At 52.8% G+C, this 20,907-nt stretch overlaps 7 protein-coding genes across 7 annotated transcripts; 5 read left to right on the top strand and 2 right to left on the bottom strand.

Annotated features, from left to right (window-relative positions):
• On the top strand, positions 1–3,563 carry ColSpa_01868 (uncharacterized protein; the record flags this gene model as incomplete). Its single annotated transcript, XM_049268080.1, has 3 exons — positions 1–2,773; positions 2,851–2,977; positions 3,026–3,563. The coding sequence occupies 3 exons, from the start codon at positions 1–3 to the stop codon at positions 3,561–3,563; spliced, it is 3,438 nt and encodes a 1,145-aa protein (XP_049124037.1).
• A 463-nt stretch (positions 3,564–4,026) lies between these two features.
• ColSpa_01867 (uncharacterized protein) lies at positions 4,027–4,398 on the top strand (the record flags this gene model as incomplete). Its single annotated transcript, XM_049268079.1, has 1 exon — positions 4,027–4,398. One exon carries the CDS (start codon positions 4,027–4,029, stop codon positions 4,396–4,398), a length of 372 nt encoding a protein of 123 aa, XP_049124036.1.
• Positions 4,399–4,576: 178 nt separating this feature from the next.
• On the top strand, positions 4,577–4,858 carry ColSpa_01866 (uncharacterized protein; the record flags this gene model as incomplete). The annotated part of the gene is made up of 1 exon (XM_049268078.1): positions 4,577–4,858. One exon carries the CDS (start codon positions 4,577–4,579, stop codon positions 4,856–4,858), a length of 282 nt encoding a protein of 93 aa, XP_049124035.1.
• Positions 4,859–4,863: 5 nt separating this feature from the next.
• Positions 4,864–6,330, top strand: ColSpa_01865 (uncharacterized protein; the record flags this gene model as incomplete). Its single annotated transcript, XM_049268077.1, has 1 exon — positions 4,864–6,330. The coding sequence occupies one exon, from the start codon at positions 4,864–4,866 to the stop codon at positions 6,328–6,330; it is 1,467 nt and encodes a 488-aa protein (XP_049124034.1).
• Positions 6,331–11,390: 5,060 nt separating this feature from the next.
• On the top strand, positions 11,391–13,727 carry ColSpa_01864 (phosphoglycerol transferase I; the record flags this gene model as incomplete). The annotated part of the gene is made up of 1 exon (XM_049268076.1): positions 11,391–13,727. The coding sequence occupies one exon, from the start codon at positions 11,391–11,393 to the stop codon at positions 13,725–13,727; it is 2,337 nt and encodes a 778-aa protein (XP_049124033.1).
• Positions 13,728–15,958: 2,231 nt separating this feature from the next.
• On the bottom strand, positions 15,959–16,516 carry ColSpa_01863 (uncharacterized protein; the record flags this gene model as incomplete). Its single annotated transcript, XM_049268075.1, has 1 exon — positions 15,959–16,516. One exon carries the CDS (start codon positions 16,514–16,516, stop codon positions 15,959–15,961), a length of 558 nt encoding a protein of 185 aa, XP_049124032.1.
• A 3,861-nt stretch (positions 16,517–20,377) lies between these two features.
• On the bottom strand, positions 20,378–20,834 carry ColSpa_01862 (uncharacterized protein; the record flags this gene model as incomplete). The annotated part of the gene is made up of 2 exons (XM_049268074.1): positions 20,378–20,476; positions 20,574–20,834. The coding sequence occupies 2 exons, from the start codon at positions 20,832–20,834 to the stop codon at positions 20,378–20,380; spliced, it is 360 nt and encodes a 119-aa protein (XP_049124031.1).
• Between the last annotated feature and the right edge of the window lie 73 nt (positions 20,835–20,907).

The following is a 20,907-nucleotide window of genomic DNA, read 5'->3' as shown; positions in this document are numbered from 1 at the left end:
ATGGAGCCCCAATCGCCCCCTAAGCGCATCACGCGCTCCAGAGCTGCAAAAACCGGCGACACCACGACAAGCACGAGAACAACAAAGATCGTGACTGCTGCTGCCAAGGCCAAGGCTAACCCCACTGCTCCGACGCGATCCACCTCAGCCAAAAGGAAGACCCGAGCCGACGACGTCGAAGATGAAGAACACGACGAACAATCACAACAGCCCGAGACAGCGGCTCGTACCACAAGAGCTACAAGGGGACGTCCGAGGAAGACAACAGAGGACACCGCAGAGCCAGTAGCCTCATCATCAAGCGGTGTGCCCGGCAGGGCCACGCGTGCACGAGCTGCTGCGCGCAAGGTTTCCACCACGGAGCCCGCCGCCCCCAAAGAAGAGCCTGTGAAGCCCACCCGCGGCCGACCCAGAAAGACGGCAACTGAGGACGTTCCCGCCAAGGAAGCGGAACCGGTGAAGAAGACGACGACGACGACGCGCACTCGCGCAGCAGCAGTCACAACAGCAAAGCCCGCCGTCAAGAAGACGGTAACATTCCAAGAACCCGAAAAGGAAAACATCGCTCCTGACGCAAGCAAGAAGACGACCGACAACTCCACAACTGCCACTGGTCTCCGAGCCAGACCGGTGCGAAAGCCCCCCGTTCCCAAGGCTCCTCGATCTACAAAGGCTGCCGCCACTACCACCTCCACTTCGAAGCCTGAGAAGACTCCTCTGAGCCCTAAGAAGGTCACACAGGTGCCCTTGCCTCGCGACTGTTCCGAGGACGAGTTGGCTGGCCCAGACACGCCTCCGAGACCCATGATGAAGAGTCCCACGAAGCCCCCCGCCAGTGCCCTCGGGTCCTCCAAGAAGCTTAACCTGTTGCCCTTCGACAAGGCGGCTGAGACTGAGCATGCCGAAGACGACGAAAACAGCGCCAAGTCGGAGGCACAAGAAGACGAGGTCACGAATTCTCTGGCCTCGCCTGCCAAGAGACTGCCTGCTTCGCCCCACAGAGATACGATGAAGTCTCCAGCTAAGCGCGCCGAGGGTGTCTCACTGTTGAAACCTACTTCTTCCATGAATCCTAGTGCTGAAGGTGGTTCCAACTCGCCCTCGAAGGCCTCTCTGCTTCAGTCTCCCGCCAAGCGCCCGCAGTCTCTCATGAAGCCCTTCACTTTGCCCTCGGCCCACGAGGGAGAGAAGATCTCCAACTTCAAGGCGTCTCTGCTTCAATCACCCGCCAAGCGGCCGCTATCTCCCATCAAGGGTATGAAGCCCTTGGAGGCATCGGGGCAATTGCAATCCCCCGCCACGAAGCCTCTGCTTCTGTCTACACCGACAGCTCTGCGTCCAGTGAAGCGATCGTCTGAGAAGCTCATGGCCGAGGAATTGAACGGCCATGACGAAGAGGGAGACGACGAGCTGGACGAGGTCGCAGAAGCCATGCTCAATGAGTCCATCCACCTAGAAGAGCCCATGCAATTCCCTGGCCGTCTTTCAGCCGTTCTTCCTAGACACGCGGACCCTGTTCTAAAGAAGGATATGCCGGTTTTTGAGGCTGCCAAGGAGCAGGCGAAGCAAGTCGAACAGGCCAACTACTCCCAGCAAACCGAGGCAACTTCAGAGTCTGATGTCTTTACGGACGCCGCCATTGTGGATGCTCCCGATTTCAACGGAGAGCCTATGATGGTTGACGAGGAGTCGTACTTCCAGTCTCAGCCCCAAGACACTACCCAGGCTGCCCCTCAGCTTACCCTCAATGCGCCCAGCGGGCTCTTTGGTCTACGCCAAAAGGATATGGACCCATTCAACAACGTGGACTCTGATTCGGATGACGAGCTTGCCAACAGTCCTCGCGTCTCTGCAGCTCACACCCTGGTTCCCGCGACGCCTACTCCCGCAAACTCCCGCCAAAGCCCTGCCAAGTCGAGAGTCTCCAGCATTGGCTTCACCCCTCTAGCACAGCAGCTCAACGCTTGGTCTGCTGCCAGCCCCGCCAAGACGCCCAGACGGCCTGTCACCCCGGGGCGTCCTGCCGCGACTCCTCGTGCCGAGGACTCTCCCCTTCGAAGCACTTACTTCGAGGATGAGATGACTGTCCGAGCGGACATGGATGCGCAGAATGAAATCGAGGATGCCATTGATGCCGAGATCTCTGCCGCCGCTGACGCAGAGGATCCCGAGTTCGACGACCTCATGGTCACCGACGAAGACATGGCTCTCGCCGCCGAGGCAAATGAGATGTCTCTGATGGAGCCTGGGCAGCTGGACGAGATCGTCAACACTTCCAACAGCTTTGACGACACTCTCTCGGAGGCCAGCCAGGAGTATGGTGATGAGAACGAGATGCCTGTTGATCCTGCCATGTTCAATGGTGATGTTTTTGTGCCGCCAACCACTCCTAACCGAGTTGTTGCGCGCGAGTTCCATACCGTATCCAAGGTCCCCCTCAAGCCCGCAGACGAGTCGACTCCGCGCCCCAAGAAGAAGCGTGCCGCCAGCATATCTCGACTCCCGGTCAGCCGCCCGAGTCTCAACAGAAGCGCGACTGTCATCTCCTACTCGCCTAGCAGGAAGCACAAGGCCGAGGCGGAGCAGGAGCAGGAGAATGAAGAGGAGAACGACGAGAACGAGTCTGAGTTTGCACCCGTCACACCGGCCAAGTCCGATGTCTGGTCGAGTCTCGGAACGCCAGCTCGCACTCCTCGCAGAGACCTCAACCCGGGTCTCCTCCGCGGTGCCGTCGTCTTTGTTGATGTGCACACCACCGAGGGCGCAGACGCCAGTGCATCTTTGTCGAACTCCTCACTCAGATGGGGGCACGATGCGTCAAGACCTGGGCGTGGAATCCCAGCGCTGCAGGTAACTCAGATGCCGCCAAGATCGGCATTACCCATGTTGTATACAAGGATGGCGGCAAGCGTACAATGGAGAAGGTCAGAGAGTCCAACGGTGTGGTGCAGTGCGTTGGTGTCAGCTGGGTCCTTGAGTAAGTGTTCCTCTGCCTCATAAAATGTCATACTAATCAGGCCAACAGCTGCGAACGCGAGAATGAGTGGCTTGACGAGGCACCATACTACATTGACACCTCATTGGTTCCCCGAGGAGGCGCCCGCCGTCGCAAGAGCATGGAGCCCAAGTCTCTGGCCAACCAGAACGGCATGCTCGTTCCGACGCCCGTCAAGGCTGGTCGTGATGCCAAAACGGCGCCGAACACGCCCATGAACCGACGTGACAGCACCGTCTGGATGCACACCCCTTCGGATGAGGCCGAGGATGACGACGATGACTGGCAGGGCCTGATCTCCCCCGTCCCCGCCACGCCCGCACCGGAGGCACTTGCCCGCTATGCTGCCGAGACGCCTTCCGCGTCGACCGAGTACGACTCGTCTCCGACTAAGGCACTGTTGATGCAGACTTGCCCGCCTAAGCCAAACAACTACGCCCAGATGGGCGACGGCATCCTCAACAGGGACAAGGACGAGAGCGTCATGCAGCGCTTGATGGCAGCTCGCAGAAAGAGCTTGCAGTTCGCTCCCAAGATTGGAAGCCCGTTGGCCAAGGCCTGGAAATAGAAACCTGCTTTTATCGTTATTGTACCCGACTGTTAGTTGAGCAGCGTGGACATTTGATTTTGACGGCGTTCACACGGATATGGATACGGATTCGGAAGCTGGATACGGCGTTTAGGTTATTAGATTGGTTGTACATTACACAGAATGCGATCGCAACGTCGCTTGTTGTGAGAAACTTGCATAGAATGGTCACTTGCAGAGCCGTTTTCAAGAGAAATCATGTCCGTTTCTACTGTTGAAGCCCTTCGGACCCTTGTCCATTTCTGGAAAAGGTGACGCATGTTGCCGCGCGTTCTTTTGATTGGACCAACCAACACCCGGGGCAGACTTGACTCAGGTCATTGATTGATAAGGGACTCTGTCGACGCACATGAGACCCAAGCTTTGATACCTCAAACGGCGTGGCGAATATGACTTTTCAGACTTGCCTTTCTTCAACTTTTTTCATGAATTTGCCGTCGCGATGCGTCCAAGCAGGCTGTTGCGGTCGTTGACGAGCTATGTGCTCGCGGCGCAAAGCGTCCTCGCCGATGCCGGTTCGCAGAAGCCCCTCGGGACTTTGCCGGATTCCGAAACGCTGCGATCGGCTAAGGCGGCGCCCGTGTTGAATGGCCTGGCGACTTCGTCGTGGCACGCAGCGAGGCTGAACTACTCGTCGCCGGCGCCGCACCTGTTCGCTTCGACGTACGGGCTACTGCAGCAGTGGAGCAACACTGTGTTCCCGAACGGGCATACGATGGCAGCGGTGGAAATTCCGGCATTCACGTTGCTATATCACGGGAGGATGGATGAGGAGGGGGCGCCGAGCCCCGAGTGGCTTGCTTTTGATATGTGAGTCCTTTGCCGCCTCGCAGTGTTGCAGTCGGGTTGTTTGCGTAGGAGACTATGGTCGTGCTACGCTGTGGACGATAAGAAAGAAGGGGCTATATTCATGCGAGTTGTGGACCGTTTGACGCCTGAGATGGACCCTGGAGTGAGAAAATCGAGCTGACGCGACGGACCAACACAGCGAGATGGCCTACGGCATCATGGGCAGCACGCGCCAGAGCTTCATGCTCACGTACCAGAGTACGCGGCCCGTCAAGGCGCTCTACTTCGACGGCGAGTCCGCCGCGCTCATGGGGCTGGGCCAGCTGGACACGCAGATGCTGCACCTCTACGGCAACGTCTCCGGGCCGAGCAGCAAAGACGGACGCTGGCGCGGCCTGGAGCCCGAGTATGACCGGGCTACGGGGCTCTGCGACTGGTTGCTGGAGAAGAGGTTGAGGGGCGAAGGGTGGGGGATCGAGGGGTAGTGAGGATGAACGCGGGGTTCGAAATGATCTGGTGCGACTTTGGAAGCGGGAGTCTGAGGCTTGTTTCCAGGGGGAACGTTACGGCGCCGCAGACGAGGGAGAAGAAGGAGAGGAGCGGAGGGCAGAGTGACGGCGTCAGGGAGGTTCAGCAAAGGGGTGTGCACGATGGAGAGGTCCCGACGTCGGTATATCCTCTCCCGCCGCAACCGACCCTAACGGACCGCCCTGTGAGCCCGTCCCGCCCGCCGGTGCCGCCCAACTGGCGCGGGATCATGGGTCCCGTTGATCGGGAGCCGTTCCTACAGAGCCAGGGGTGGGGATGGTTCTCGTCCGCGACGTGGCATTACGGATCGAACGGCGCCGGATTGGGGAGGGGGGAGACGAGGGCCCGGGTGCTGGGGTGCGGGGTCACGAGCTGGTACTCGAAGGGCGTCTGGGGTTCCCTCGTCGACGAAGAGAGGAAGAGGTTGAACCTCACCGCGGAAGGGTACTGGGCTGACGCTAAGGATATCGGCAACCGGAGCGTGGCGTTGAGCGAGCTGGGGAGGAGGAGGCGGCTGCATCATCTGGAGGGCGCGACGGCGTCGCAGGCGACCGACATGAGATGGGAGACGGAGCTGATGCTGAGGGATGCCGTTGTTGGCAGCGGCGGGTGTAGCGGGATGGAGTGGGTCGGGACGATGGGCGAGATCGTGCAGCGGACTGCGGGTCACCTGATGGCGCTGGAGCAGGGCGCGAGGTTCGGCGGTGATTGGGGCAACGAGACGGAAGTGAGGGAGTGGTTGTACAGGCTGCGCGGGCAGAGCCACATGTTCCTGGTCTCGTTCCTTGAGTATCCGGACGAAATCGACGCGGGGACGTGGGATTCGACGGGCGAGCTTTTCGGCGAGACGTACTCGCGGTGTCGGTACCGGTACACGAGGCTCCTGGTCGACATGCCGCTGAGTGCGAGAGAGCGGGGTCTGAAGGACGCGGTGGAGGAGGTCATGGGTGGCATCTGCGGGGTGTTGTTGGAGGTCGGTTTTGGCATCGAGGGGGCGTGGTATGATCTCGAGGAAGGGGAGAAGTCTCGACTGGAGGTCAATTGGAAGAGCTGGGCGGACGCGGTGAGGCGGCTGAGGGCCTGGGTGGGATGGGAGGGGGAGTTTATCCGATGTGACAAGGTTTGCGGATGGGATGAGCGATGCTACATTCCCATGTGGCCGATGTTGAGGTCCACGTGGGGCGGCAGAAGGCCGAGACCACCGCCGGAGGACGGTCCGGGGAACGGGACGGAACCCGGGGATGGACGACCGCCGCCGCCACCACCACCGTATAGGGGTCGGGGACCTGGTTATGGAGGAGGAAACCGCACGCGACCCGGACATGGCATGCCGGAGCGGGGCCCGGGTTGGATGGGGAATGAGGACGACCTGTGGGAGCCAAAGTGTGTTAAGTTAGAGGACATTATGCCGAAGCCCGATGGAGACTAACCGTGCGTGTCCGCGGTCACTGCGAAGAATGGAACAAAGTATTCAATTCCCACTTGGCGGGTGTCTAATCGGGAATAGGACCAATATGGACGGCTTGTTTGCAATCGGTTCACAAACGAGAATCCAGACACTATGATTATTATTCTCTAGAGCACCATACACCCAGCCTATGAAACAACAGGAGTTTAGACTCGCCAAATAGGAGAAATTGCGGTTCATGACCATCGAATTGGGTGGGCGAAATTAAGTCTCAATGTTCTGGCTGGCAGTTCCTGCCTTACTTGTCAGTCTTAGCTGGCGATGGGGATTTATAACGTCACACCGCTGGACAGAGAAGGAGCAACTGTGCAGCCATCTGGACACCGCTCTACGGGTTTAACTATGTCATCTAATCTGTGAATTCTTTTCTTAGACTCTCTTGGAGCTAAACTTTGGGGGCCACTTGCAACGTGACGATTATCATCTACACCATTCGGAAGAGTGATAATGGCATCATACTTTGGAAGGTCATGTAAGATTGTTGCATTGAGTTTAGCATTCGGTGCAGCTCAAGGGGGCGCTGGGCTCGGAAACAACTCCCAATCCATACGGTCCTTCAATCCGGTTTTACACCTGAAACTGACCGCAAAGGCAGTTCCGTCTCTGGGTCGACTAACACGCGCATCCATCCACTCGAGCCGCCACATTGTTACCGCAGACCCCAGATGTAGAGGCCATCATGCCCACGGGCGGCGTCCTACTTACAAGCAAAGGATGCAATTCCCCTATTGTCTCCTCATCACCCCTATGTTGCTACAGCCCAGAGCAATCTCCGTCTAGGTCCAGCCGCTTGTTTTGTGCTCGAAGTTTATTATCTCTGCTGAAATCGTCCTTCACGACCTCCATTACGCTTAACAGAACACGTAGACTCTTAGTGCCAACGTCTCATAAGCCTCAACTCGTCTGCCTCCCGAGGTTAAGCTATAAAGTTCGAGGTGTATTATGTCTCTTGATCGACGTTGGCCATTGTTGAGTTGTATGGATTTCTTACTATACTATACCTTACATGGCTTGTTGGATTCGCGAACAGCGTAGGTAGTGTAGCGGTCGTTGATCCTGTGGTCTTGTTTGTAGGTCGGGAATGCGAGTGAAAATGTTCAAACTATGCCACACCCTCTGTTCCTCCTGACACCACGCACCATGAGAAGGTCTGCTACAGCATCCTACTGCTCTTTCAGGCAGTATCGAGTGTGCTCGTCAAAAAGTGAAGAACACGCTTAGTGACATATTACATGCTTCTCTGGCGGTGTCACACGCCACGTCCTTCTGGATATGTCTGAATCGGGATGAAATGACCCACTTTTATCGCAGGCCAACTTGCTGCGCGTATGAGAACGGTCCCGTCATTTGTAGTTCCACAAACATGCCTGTTCACGCAGTCACATCGATTATTCCCGACAGGCTCGGAAGGGCCCGAGTCGGGTGTATTTAAAGTCGCAAAAAGAGGATCATGCAACAATAAGCAAGGTACACTGCAAAATCCAAAAGATATGGAATAAACGAGTCGAGCTCGTAAATTGCATATGTAATAACTCGTAGATAACAAAACAAGGATAGCAGAACACACATGGACTGATAGCAACTGTTGACTGTGTTCCGCTGATATACATTTGAACCTTCAAATTAAATAGTGGGAACTCAAACAGACATATTCGGCCATTTCGACAAATTGGAAACCATGTAGGCCCGAAGCTCCTCAGCCGGCTTGAACATCGTGACTGCACCCATCTATGTAAACGGAAATAGTCTACACGCGAAGGTTTTCAGATTGGCGCCTTTACCTATGTCTTTGTTCATCAATATACCTGAATCACACATACAAACCCAAAGCTCCCATTAGCGGCAGTTTCTGACTAGCCACAATGTTCTTTTTTTGAGCAAATTAATATCGCCCTGGTGGCTGCATCGACCGGCGTTCAGGCTGTTTGTATTACTAGACAACACACTTGTGATTCTAACTCGGCATTCCCTCTTAATTGCGGAGCCGATGAAGAAGTCGGTGGTCATTCCATCCTTTGCTGCGATAGTCCTTGCCTTCCCCGTTGTATACGACGCTACTAATCGCATTTTGAATCCGTATGTTACCGAGTTTCATTCTCGATACTGATAACATATATACTGATTTGTTTCAATTCCATACAGGCTATGTATTATAAATACAGAAGCACGCGGTAGGAACACGGAGGTTGAATTCGGTGGAATGTTGAGAATAATAACGGTAGGGGTACTCCTCTTATCATCACACGCAGTTAGCATACGAGCTATACCTGAAATTCTAGCTCTACGGGATGGAGGTGACACCCATGCGTAATGAACTAGAGAAGCTTCTCGATATTCTCCAATCCGATTGCCACGGGTGTGGGAGACAGTCTGCTTAATATACATACATCAAGGATCTGTATGCCTCAATAGAGCGCAACTAGTCCTCGACACAATCATAGAAACGGTCAATCTATGCAAATTCCCTCTTTAACACCCCTATCCTGCATCTAAGACACAATATTCACGATCAACCGCCCACCAGGAAAAGAGCACAGTATTTATCAATATATTGATTGTATCAATCAATGAAGGGTGGTTGCAGGGCGTGATCTTCCCTATCAACTACTTAGAAAGCTACAATATCAATGGGAATAAGTAAAGAGTATTATCCACGTACTGAGGTTGCTGGTGCTACAACAGTTTGAGCCATCCCAGTACCTAACCGAACAAAGTAAAGCGGTCTGCCGAATGGCCCACCGCCGACTCAAACGCCAAAGCGCTGTTTCCACTTTGAAGCAAATGAAGCCCCCCTGACGATCCTCCATCTCTGTTGCTCACTGTTCCACTGCTCTGGCCCCTAGCCCACCGTTTGCGCAGAACTCGAGTAGCGTGATGGAAATCTTTGCCAACTGATACATCACTCATTTATGTCTTTTGTAATCACAGACGTCATTCTAGCCATGTCTGCATGTGTTGAGATTGACGGAATGGGATGCTCTCGGTATCCCATCGCGTGCCAACTAAGGCCATTTTTGCCGAGACCTGTATTGTCCACTTTAATACCCGGTTCTACTCCGAAACCGTTATTTGGGAGCTATTGATTGGTTTGGGAATTGGGTCAATGAATCCAATTGGCCTATTGCGCCCTTGACAAATTGCATTAGCGAGCATCTAGTTTCGCAGTTTACCTTGGGGAAACAAGTGGATTGTTCCCTGGCATACCGAATCCAAGCCAATCATTCGGTGCAAATTTTTCCGAGCAGCTTTGTCGGCCAGAGCTGAAAGTGGAGACGTTAGAATTGTACAGCGATTAGTGGATGCAAACAGAAGAACTGAGAGAGGTGCCAGAAGACTCTCAACGGTGCCAGACACCGCTCATAGACGCAGCTTGAGATGCATTCGAAAACATAGCCCGGCCTGCTTCTGCACATGGACGGATGTAACGGACAGATCAGTATGACGGCAACAAACGAGACAAGGATGCAACGGATGCCGCCGAAGCCCATGGCTATGCTTAAAGGAACGGGCGGCATGCCCACATCATTTCGCTTCGCCGCCATCGACTGATGTCTATGGCTTTCGAGTTGTAATCAGAAATTTCACAAGTGTTCAGAGTTTTTCGGGTAATAGATGATCCTTGTCGATCGATTCATGGCGATGCACAGGTCGCACTTGTGTGTTTGTTGTCTTTCCGATCGGGCCCCGCGCACCGCAACTTCGTAAATGCGGCATAACACAAACCGCGTGACCGAGGGGTGTTGCCGGATCCCGCGCAACACGGGTATTTAAACGACCAGCAGCTCATCATAGGTGGGGTAATGCGTTCGTTCCCCGCAACTGATGGGTTGTCAATGGCCATCAATAGGAGAACCCCATGCCATGTCTTCGAAAACCTGACCAGCTGGTGGGACGAGATGGACCCCAGGGCAGAGAAGCTTGTTTCGGGTGGCTTCCCTAACAGGGAATGGGCTCATTGTAAATTGACTCACCCCAGGAACATTTCGCCAAAAAAAACCCATTCTCTGCGCTATTTAGTAAACCAGGAAGGTGATTGGCTTCCATCGCTCGGGGCTAGAGTTACGCTCGCTTCCTCGGATCGAGCTGCCCCTGAATTACATGGTGGAAGGAAGTCAGACGCCGAGGGCCCCGCTGTTAATGTAGGACGTTCGAATAAGGATGATCCTTGAGGCCTGGCAGCTTGGTCGTCTGCTCGTATTCCTAACCCGGGCATTCGAAAACGTTCTTGCTAAAGGACACCAAGCTGAGGCTAATTAATGCGGCAGGGGTCCCGACCAGGGTCATGACTGCAGCCTAGTAACAGCTGTATGGGGAACTTCTGACCTTTCATTGCCCACCTGCTACATAGAGTGAGGCAACTTTCCAGCTGTTATTAGTACACTTGCCGCAAAACCGGGCGATATTCAGCCGCTCGTGGCTCCGTCAGCAACACACCAAAACGTTGAAGCAGGCATGCGCCTAGGCGAGAGTGCGGCCTGGCACAGAAGGATGTCGCGACTGGGACCCTACACCTCCCTTTTTAGGTTTTGCAAATTTCCTGATTCCCTCTGCTGTTCTTGTTTTTTTTCTTGTCTTGTTTACCAGCTGGATTCGTCGTAAGAGTAGGCCATGCGAACCGTTCTTACGTCCACTATTTGACTCTTCGTTCTGTCACACCCGACACGCCTCTGCCAACCCCTTTCAGCATGCTCCTTGACTCTCGACGTAGCCACTCATCGCTAGGCCCCGAGAACGGCAATGTGGTTCAAACTACAGCTCCACCGCTACTGTGGACTCGACTGTTGGTGTTTGGCGTGGGCTCACGCTTTACCAACCCTCGATTTATCTTCAGCTTAGCTGCGCTCGCTGTCCTTGGTGCCAAAATTATCCATATCGGCACCCATCTCTCTGCTCTACCAACGGTCCATCTGGTACGATGGGGCTATTCCTTCTTCGCCCAAGACATAATCTTGCTGATTATTCTACGGCTACTTCTTGGAGGATGGCTCTCTTCTGCCCGTGGTGAAGGGTTGCTGCGGCGCATGACACTCTTTACGGGTTGGTCCTTTGTCATCTTCATCATTGGTTTGAACGTTATCAACATTTGCTTTTTTGCGGTGGCCGGCTCGGAGATTCATTGGCAAAACATAGGAGTTGCAGGTGATGCTGCAGGACGCGCTCTTTTGCTGTCGGGCTTGGTCTCCTCTGTACTGGTCACCAGCGCCCTGGTCCTCCTGGCCTGGCCCATGAAGGACATATGGTTCGTCTCCGTGGGTCTGCTAGCAGATATCGTATGCTGGCCTCTCGTGTTTGCAGCGCGTGGTCGCCTCGGCCAGTCCCAAGCTCAGTGGTCCTATACCACAACATACCTCAAGGTCCCGCAGGAAGATGTTGAACATGGCACCAAGGAAGAAGACGATCGAGAACAGCCAAGCTTCAATTTTACTGGAGGCTGGGTGGGTGTCAAGAATTGGCCGTGGATAAGGATGTTTTGGCTCGCAGCGTACGTCTTGGCTGGTGTTGCGCTGCTTGCCCAGATTACCCTATGCATCCTCCGCCCTCACGAGAGCTCTATAACCTACATGTCTTGGACCGCGGCGCTTCTTCCCTTTATTGACTTCAAAAACTCGTCTCCAAGTCTTGAGAAACTCCTCCCCCATTACAACTCTGGAATTAACCGCAATTGGGATAACCGGACTGCACTCAGCGAGCCGATCGCCCTCCCTTGGCTACCAAAGGATTATATTCCCCAAGGCTTCGAAGATTGGTACAACAATAGGACACACTACAATGCGGCGGCTGATCCGCTCAGAATTCCGAACCTGGGCGACGAATTGCTTCCCCAACTAAGGAAGCTCGAGGGGGTACCGATTCGGCATATCGTGACTATCGCGCTTGAAAGCACGAGGAAAGACGTCTTTCCCATCAAAGACGGTGGAATCAACGCAGCACGTCTCAAAGAATCGTGGGATGACGGCAAAATGCCTCAAGATGCACTTGAGCGCCTTAGAACCTTAACACCAGTTGCCAGTTTCTTGACTGGTGATCACGACGACGGATTCGACCACCCAGGCGAGGAAAAGAAGAGCAGAGGCGGCCTGAATTTTAACGATGCATACACCACTGCGACATATACGCTCAAAAGCCTTGTGGGATCCCTCTGTGGCATCACACCTCTAGTTGCCGACTTCAACCTCGAATATCAACACCATATCTACCAACCCTGTTTACCACAAATCTTCGAAGCTCTCAACACTCTCGACAAAAGCAATGCGCCTGGCTTTACCTCATACAAGTGGAAATCGTCATTTATGCAGTCCGTGACGGCAAACTTTGACAACACCGGTCCACTGATGGAGAAAATCGGATTTCCTGCGGACAGTATTATAGACAGCGAATACTTGAGAAGCAAGTCGGCCAAATTTGGCCCGGTTGACCTGAAAAATGTCAACTATTTTGGCATGGAAGAGACGCCTCTCGAAGACTACATCCGGGATCAGTTTAAATCGGCCCAGCAGTCAAACGAGCGAGTGTTTCTCACTCACATCACGAGTACGAGCCACCACCCATATGGACTGCCTGAAGGCGAGAAATACGTGCCCCTAGGGAGGGGTCTGGATGACCTCTCACATTACATCAATGCCATTGGGTATGACGATCGTTGGCTCGGCAAGATACTCAACATGCTAGACGACCTCGACGTGGCGAATGAGACGCTCGTGGTTTTGGTGGGAGACCACGGCCTGTCAATCCCAGAGAATGACATTCTCGCTTCGTATTACAACCCCAACGTAGGGAGTAACCACGTTCCATTGGTCTTCTCTCATCCCAAGCTTCCACCTATCACTATCGACGGTGCCGTCTCATCTCAGCAAATCTTACCCACGGTGCTGGATCTCCTCATCGAGACGGGATCGTTATCAAAGCCTGCTAAACGCGCTGCAAGCGATCTCCTTCACAACTACGAGGGGCAGTCGCTAATTCGGCCTGTGCACAAGGCGCGGCCAGCAACAGCCAACCGAGACACCGAACAGCCATCTTCATCCGCAGACTCGACACCTCTCGAAGTAGCAAATTGGCAATTCACAGTCATCAACCCCGGCCGCGCCATGCTTGGTGTTCGTGACGCGCGCCACAAGTCTTGGAGAATAGTTGTTCCTGTGCTGGACAACGTCGAGTGGCACTTTACAGATATCGCCATGGACCCGCGCGAGGCGGAACCTGTGCTCGGGTTCGAATTTGCCGAGTTCCTCGTGAAGATCGAACAGACCCATGGCAAAGACGCAGCAAGCTGGGCTGAGGAAGCGGCATTTATAGCAAGGTGGTGGGTAGAAGAAAACAACAAGCGATGGCGTTACGGGCCGTATGCATCTTATTAGAAACAAATTTTAAAGTTGATAGATTCAGACATTTCTAGCCACAGTGTTTTGTGTAACCGCCGCCTTCTCCGTTGACATGCGCTAAAAGGAACCTTTACAATATTTACAAATCACAGCCAATCCCGACTTGAAGTAAAATGCTCAGATTAATGGGGAAATAGCGGCTTCTGCATCTGCCTGCCTCAACTAGGGTTCCTGGGCGCGATGGCATTTTAAAAAAAGCTCCTGGATCGGACGCAACTCCAATAGCGACCCGTACCCTTTCATCTCCTGATGAATACTACGGACTTGTAGCTAAGTCGAGGATGACCAGCAATTTACCACCGAGTTTATCTCTCCATTGTCCTTCTCTGCTACAGATTCGGCAGTCGGAAACAGTTGGTAGCGAATGTACTACGCCTAAACATGGGACTCAGCTTGTTTCCGACACTACAATACCATGTTGCAATCAGATGCGTTTTCACAACATTATTTACGACTTTGCTCATCATTTCCGAGTAAGTTGTCTGCCTATGGTAGTGGCTTTCTCATCTTCCTATTATTTTTTTCGTGGAAACGTTGAAATTTTCCTTTGTTTCTGGGTTATTCGTCCTGATTGTAGTACTGGGAATGTAAACCATTAGGTCTTGGACTAGTCCATTTGCTTCGGGTTTCTCGTGACTAGATATTATGAGGTTAGGCTCGTCCTATCTTTGCCTAACCATCCTCCATCAACTCGAACAAAATTCTTAGACACAGAGCGAATTCCTTTGTTGGCCTAATTGTACTCTATTGAAGATTGCCTGTTTTGTTAAATGGGCAACCGAGGGTTAGGGGTGGTCGCTATACCCTTTCCGGTGTGTTTATTTGCACGAGAGCGGAATACGTTCGAGGGCGTGTGACTTACGGAACTCTTCCGGGATTCTTATGGGAGTTTTATCCTACAACCGGAACCCAATCGCCCATTTACACAATTTCGAAAGGCCGCATGTCCTTTCCTACAAAAGAGTCCAGTTCGTACCGGACAAATCCTTCGCCAGCCCATTTCATCACCGTACTCAAAAATAGAAACTCATCTCTGGACACGGGGCGGAGAAGGACAGGCGCACTGGCACCCTGTAGGGAACATACAACATCCCCAACGCGTGGGCCCACGCCTCGTCGCATCACCTTGTCCACTGCCCCTTTATCTGTTGCCAGCACACAACCCCCACGAGCCAGCACATCCCCCCCGATCGATAAGACCATTTGTCCGCTTGGACATACTCGCCAGTCAGCACCGAGAGCAACAAGGCATCTCTTAACGTGTTGTACCCTTCATCCATTCCCTGTATTTTGAAGCCCATGATTATCCACGAGCGGACAACTTCCTCGAGCTGCTGGTCATTGGTTGCAGAGACAGTTTTGAAGAAAGAGTGCAGAGATTTGAGCTGGGCTGTCAGCCATGCTTCGCTACCAGTCTTCTCAGCACACTCCAAAGGGCTCCAGACGTGGGTGCAGCTCTTCAATACTGTCCCATGTACCAGCAACTTGTCGCCGGGTAGGAAGGTAATCCCGGGCCATTGTTCGTGCGATAAGCCCCAAGGATGGTAACGGTAGTCTGGGACCCAAGATGGCACGCCCGTGACGGAGCCATCCAGCCGATCCCACAAGGACAGATCTCCCCACACTTCGAGACAGCACCTCGTGTAGTCCCTGTAAACCTCTTCATAAGGCCGTCCGTAGTCGGGTACAAGATAGTTCGGAAGGTCGTTGACGCCCGCGATTCCAAGTAGCCCGTAGAGCTGGTCGTGTCGCCTGCTGGACTGGAAAGCCCCTTGCGTAGCTCTGAGATACCGGTTCAGGCACCAGCCCACGGTTGCCCGTTCGTTAGAATCACCCAGGCCTTCAGGGGCGTTCTTATACACCTTTCTGAGTCTGAGAAACACATCAACATGATAATGATGCGAGGTGTAGTCGAAGTTGAAGTGAGCGGCCTGTCTCGATCGCTGAGCAAGCTGCCACACTCGGCTCAGAGCCGATAGCTCGAACCAATACGGACCAGCCAGTAATACTGGCTCGTTTTCCCCCAATGCCCTGGTTCATCAGCGTAGTACCGGGTAGGTTAGGCACAATAGCTTGACTTACATTTCCTGAATGATCCAGACGCGGCAGAAGAACGGCCGCACCAGCAGTGTGTACAATATGCCCAGAAAGTCCTTTATCCTTGTTGCGATGATGCCGTAGAGTTTGTTTTTGTACGTTCGATTTCTCTACGGTTCCTCCATAACCGGAGCCTCGATGCTGCAGAGCTTCATCAGGAGTTTTACACTCTCATCCTCGGTCTTCTCGTTTTCTCCGAGCCAGCCGAGGACGCGTTCTGCCCGCCCGTAAATTTCCCCCATTCTTGGGATCTCCCTCTCCTTCTTTTTTTCATTGAGTTGATCGAGACACAAATAGTCGGCCCAGATCCAGAAGCTCTCAAACGTCTTGTCTGCAAAGGATGGAGCCGAGATCGAGTCGGCATTGCTCAACATCTGCCGGAACTGTCGAAGAGCTTCGTAGAGGCCTTCACCCACACAGCTGTCTTGCCCATTGACCACAATCTTGGTATCCTCATACAGGTTGTCCCTGGCGTATGATAGCGCATAATATCGGGGTGATTCTCGCAACGGCCAATGTTGGATATCGCAAGTGATAACGTCATCCCACTGGCCAGAGAAAAGCCTCACCAAACGAATCTCACCCGCTTCCAATGGTTTATAGAAGTCAGTGGGTTTCATACTAGGCTCTGCCGCTGATATTCTCGTGTCGTCTGAAGAGGAAGACATGAAGGGTCTCAGAAGGTCGGCACTCCGAAAGAAACAATACCACTTGACAGTTATGGAGCACTCGGTGCAGCCTGAAAATAGACGAAAAGGTAAGATCAACTCACCTTCGCTAACCTCAAGCAGGCTCCCACGCAGGCCACAATCGCATGTTACAATTGGTTTAGGTACCGCGTGGGTTTATTCAATCATCACATAGGCATCCACGTGGCGAATAGAGAAGCATAGAATCACCCAGTAAGATCATGCAGGTAACCAAAAGAGAATAGAATTATGGAGATAACTATCTGAAATAAAGATGCAAAAATATAACAACACCAGGTATTCGCTGAGTGTCACCAACCCCACTGATGGGGCTGCCTGTGATTTTTGCAACACAGCGTCATCAGGATTATGGGTTACAAAAATGGTAATTGCGGATTACCAATCTCTCGCAGAGGTTTGAGCTGGTAAGATTAAACAAACACATGGGATTGTAACGTCAGTACGAGTACTACCCCTAGTTTATGCCATCTCTGCTTCTTAATCATTTTGGATATAAGCTGAAAGCAATGCAGTTTAAGAGGCAACTAGCCTTATATTTGCGACTTGAAGTACTATGGGATTGTAAAGCGGACAATGCGATACTTTCGCTGGTTCTGTCTCGTCTCAATGAAATTTGTCAGGCCTGACTCTGAATGCTATGTACCCTATCCTTAGCCGTAGAAAGTTCCCATCATGGAGAGAACCTTGACACCCAGTCTCAAGCTCTGAAGAATCGGTTGCGGTTGCGGCAGACCAGGTCATGCTGACCAGTGCAAATGCAGTACTGGTTTTCATTACAGACATTGCGGATTACCCATTTCCCGCCGTCGCATTGGAGCTGTTGCAAATTTCAAACATGGTTAGAGGGAAATCCCATGTGTTTAGATGACAGGACCAAGGTAGATCACTCACGACATCACGAACGCTGCCAGCGCTACAGCAATGCGGTCCGTTCGGACTGTATTCACAGCGGGCCCCGATTGTGCAGTAGGTGCCGGGGCAAACATCAGCGGCAGACACAAGGCTCAACGAAGCCGCGGCGAGGAGTAGGACATTGTTGAAGAAACGCATGGTAGCGCTACGATTTGGTTGTTGTTGAAGTGATACTTGACAAAGAGCTAGAGGAGGATGGTAAGGAGCAGAAAATTCACCACCAGCTGCAGCGATATTGAGCGAGTTTATATATTCAGACATTGAAAACCTCCCTTCTTTTTCTCTTTGCTCGTCTTACCACATACGCATATCGGCCGTATAGTATTGTTCTAGATGGAGGGTTGCACATTGCTTGGTCTCAACATACAATGGCATTTTGATTGGTAGATGTCAAACACATACACAGTCAGACGGTACTGTAAAGAGTGAATGACTTGGTGATCAATACGTACATCTAAGGGTGCAGTGGTGATCAGCATTCGAATCCATCACCACTGGATGCGGCTCCGCGCGCAAGGCTCTACCGCTTATGTGCGCGCCGTCTGACGATGATCCGTGCGATCACCAACACTTTCCCATTGTAGCCATGCAGCCCTTTGACGTTTAGGCCGAGGCAATGCACACCATCTTGAGTTCTTGTCTTAAATTCGCTGACGTGATAGTCAGTGTCCGTCTAGTCCGAGGGGGTTGCATGTGTAGATGTGGAGGCTAATATAGAAGAATCTTACACACTGACAGGGCTATGCTAATGAACATCCGGACATCAACTTTAGTTTTCCCCACTACGTCTACATTTGCATGCGAAGTCCTTTTGTTCTAAGCCAGTAAAATAACCATTCTAGTGGTAAGGATGGGATCCGGAACCCTCTCCGACGCCTCAGCCTGATGGGTATGCTGCGCTGAGGTGGAGACAGGCGAGCTCTGCCTGCCTATTTCCGCCTAACATTACATTGACATAAACACAGCCAACAGTCGCCATCTACTGGATTCATCGTTTGCAATATAGTGGAAGACATTTAGATACCGAAAATTGTAGGTCACTCTTTAGCAAGAGGCTCTTTTAATTGTTAGAAGCCTTTCGGATAGAGCTCTTACATTCACAGAGCTCCTCAAGACGATCATGGGTTAGTGGGGCTACTGGTGCTTTGCTTGAGCTAGTCTTTGTAGCGCTTTCCTAACACAACCTTCAAGGCTTAGTGATTTTGCAAGATATGCTCGGACGGTTATTCCACATCTTGAGTCTACATCAGACGCGCCTATTCAGACCTACAGGGCTCTACATTTATTAATCCGAGTGTCTAACGGTCCAAGGCAAGTGTGTTTGCAACAAGCTATGGCCACTACTGTCAAAGTACGTCAATTGATAGGATAGCCTTGGTGTGGCTATTGGTTCTGTGTGTCTCTCATATAGGAAAATCACCCCATCTGTCGCTCAAACTGCCCCACTTTCGTCTAGGTTAGGCTGCCGCATTGTCCACTTCGAATACAACTAGTATCCTCAGATGAGGATTAGAAGGGAAAGTTATGGATCTCCACCTTGCTGCTGGCCTGATCATGGCCATGCCGTACTGGCCATCGGATTGTCAACATCTTAAGTTCCGCGGTAGGCCTGACCAGGCTTCACCTGTAGGTAACGCGTCGTGTGACCCTGGCCGCGAAGTCCAGCAAGGCTTCATGATAAGTTACATTGCATCTATTAGATATGTGATACTTGGCTTTTTGGCAACTAAATACCTATCGACAGATGGGAAAGGATCAACGCATTCTCACCAGCACTGCGGGGAAGAAGGACTTTTTGAGACCGTAGAGCATGATGGGGACAAGGCTAGCGATGCGGTTGCAATCGTTTGGGTCATGAGAGTGGCCATCGGCAGTTCGGCGAGATGCGGGATAGCGAGCGGCAAACGGCTCCCCTTGATTTCCAGAGAGGGCGCCTCACGATGATGGTATCCACCACAATCAGCCCCAAAGAAGAGCAAAGCCCCTGTAACCACAAGACGAATGGGGTTGAACTAAGTGACCAGATGAAATAATGTTATGAACACGGCCGCCCAATTCGTCGAGGAGGCTTCCCCGCGAGAAAAACGCAAGGATGCCTGCAGTAGTGATGCTGCAGTAATGCTCGGGGTTTTTGTAGTGTGAGCGCGTGATGGTGGGCGTTAGTTGAGTTGGATCGGAGCTGGGGTGAGATTGCCAAGTAGGGGATGCTCGCTAGCAAGTGACACCTTCCGTTTAGGCAGATGACCTGCGAGCGCAAGGCTCATTGATAGCATCAGCGGTCTTGCTGGAGCATGCCATGCATGGTGTCTTGGGCAGTTGCTTACAAGTCGGTCTAGTGGAGTCGGTGCCTGCATGCGAGTCCATCCTCGCACGTCCTCGGGTTTCGGGCACAGCGGCTTTGTCTGTATGACTAGACTGAACTGAATGATCCAACTTGTATGTGATCTACGCTGATATTACTTGCCCAAGCTGGGTGGAGTCATATATACGAAGGCAGCACCAGATGTGAACCCCTCTATACAGCTCAGAGCGAAGAAAAGGAAGGCTTCGGTTGTATTCAGAGAGGGGAAAGGAGGAGATTTTTTCCTGCTGTGCCCTGTTTGTTCTGCTGCTCACTAATGAGTTACGGTAAACACAACCTAGATAGGCCGACACGGGAAGACTGTACGACGGCTTTTTTGCAAGACCTCCACAGTGTAAGAAAAAAAGGACCGTTTGATTCGTTTTGAAACTCGGCCAACTGATAAAACGTCACAATTAGTCTTACGGCATGAGACATGTGAACCATGGAGACCCGACACACTATTGAATACCATATAGAATCCTTGGGAATCTTTGACAAACACCATCTAAGCTTTTTTGTTCCGATGTCTATAAACCCCGCCAACCACCAAATGCCTAGCCTGTTCATGAGCGCAGGTACGCCTTCATCGCCTTGACCGCATCTCCGTCGTTGGCCTTGAGAAGTTCCGTGGCCTTGGGCTTGGTGAGCTCGAGCTCGTCGACCTGGCCGTCTGTCAGCATCACGTGCTCGCATTGATTCCCGTTTCCCTTGCGCGTCGACCGTGTTGTCGTGTATCATTCGGAACGGGCTGTCACTGACCAGCAGCGCAACGTCGGCAGCGTCGACCTTGACGTTCTTGACCTCCTTCTTTGCTGCGGTGGCGCCGCCCAGGCCCTGGATGGCCTTCTGCGCGGCCTCGGCGTCGACCTGTGTGTTGCCAGAGTCGTCACCGCCAGCGTCGAGGCTGGCGAGAGCGGACGCGGCCTTGCGGTCCTCGGCGGACTTGGCGGGCTGGACCTCCTCCTCGACGTCACCGGCAGTGGCGCCCTCGACGACGGCGGGGGGCTGCTTCTCGGACATGGTGTTATGTGTGTGTGTGTGTGTGTGTGATGATGATGATCGTGCTCGGCGGATCGGGTCGGTCGGGGAGTGC

The sequence above is a fragment of the Colletotrichum spaethianum genome (genome assembly GCF_022836535.1).
Source record: "Colletotrichum spaethianum MAFF 239500 DNA, contig03, whole genome shotgun sequence".
Lineage (NCBI taxonomy): Eukaryota > Fungi > Ascomycota > Sordariomycetes > Glomerellales > Glomerellaceae > Colletotrichum > Colletotrichum spaethianum.
This window is presented reverse-complemented; position numbering and strand designations above follow the sequence as displayed.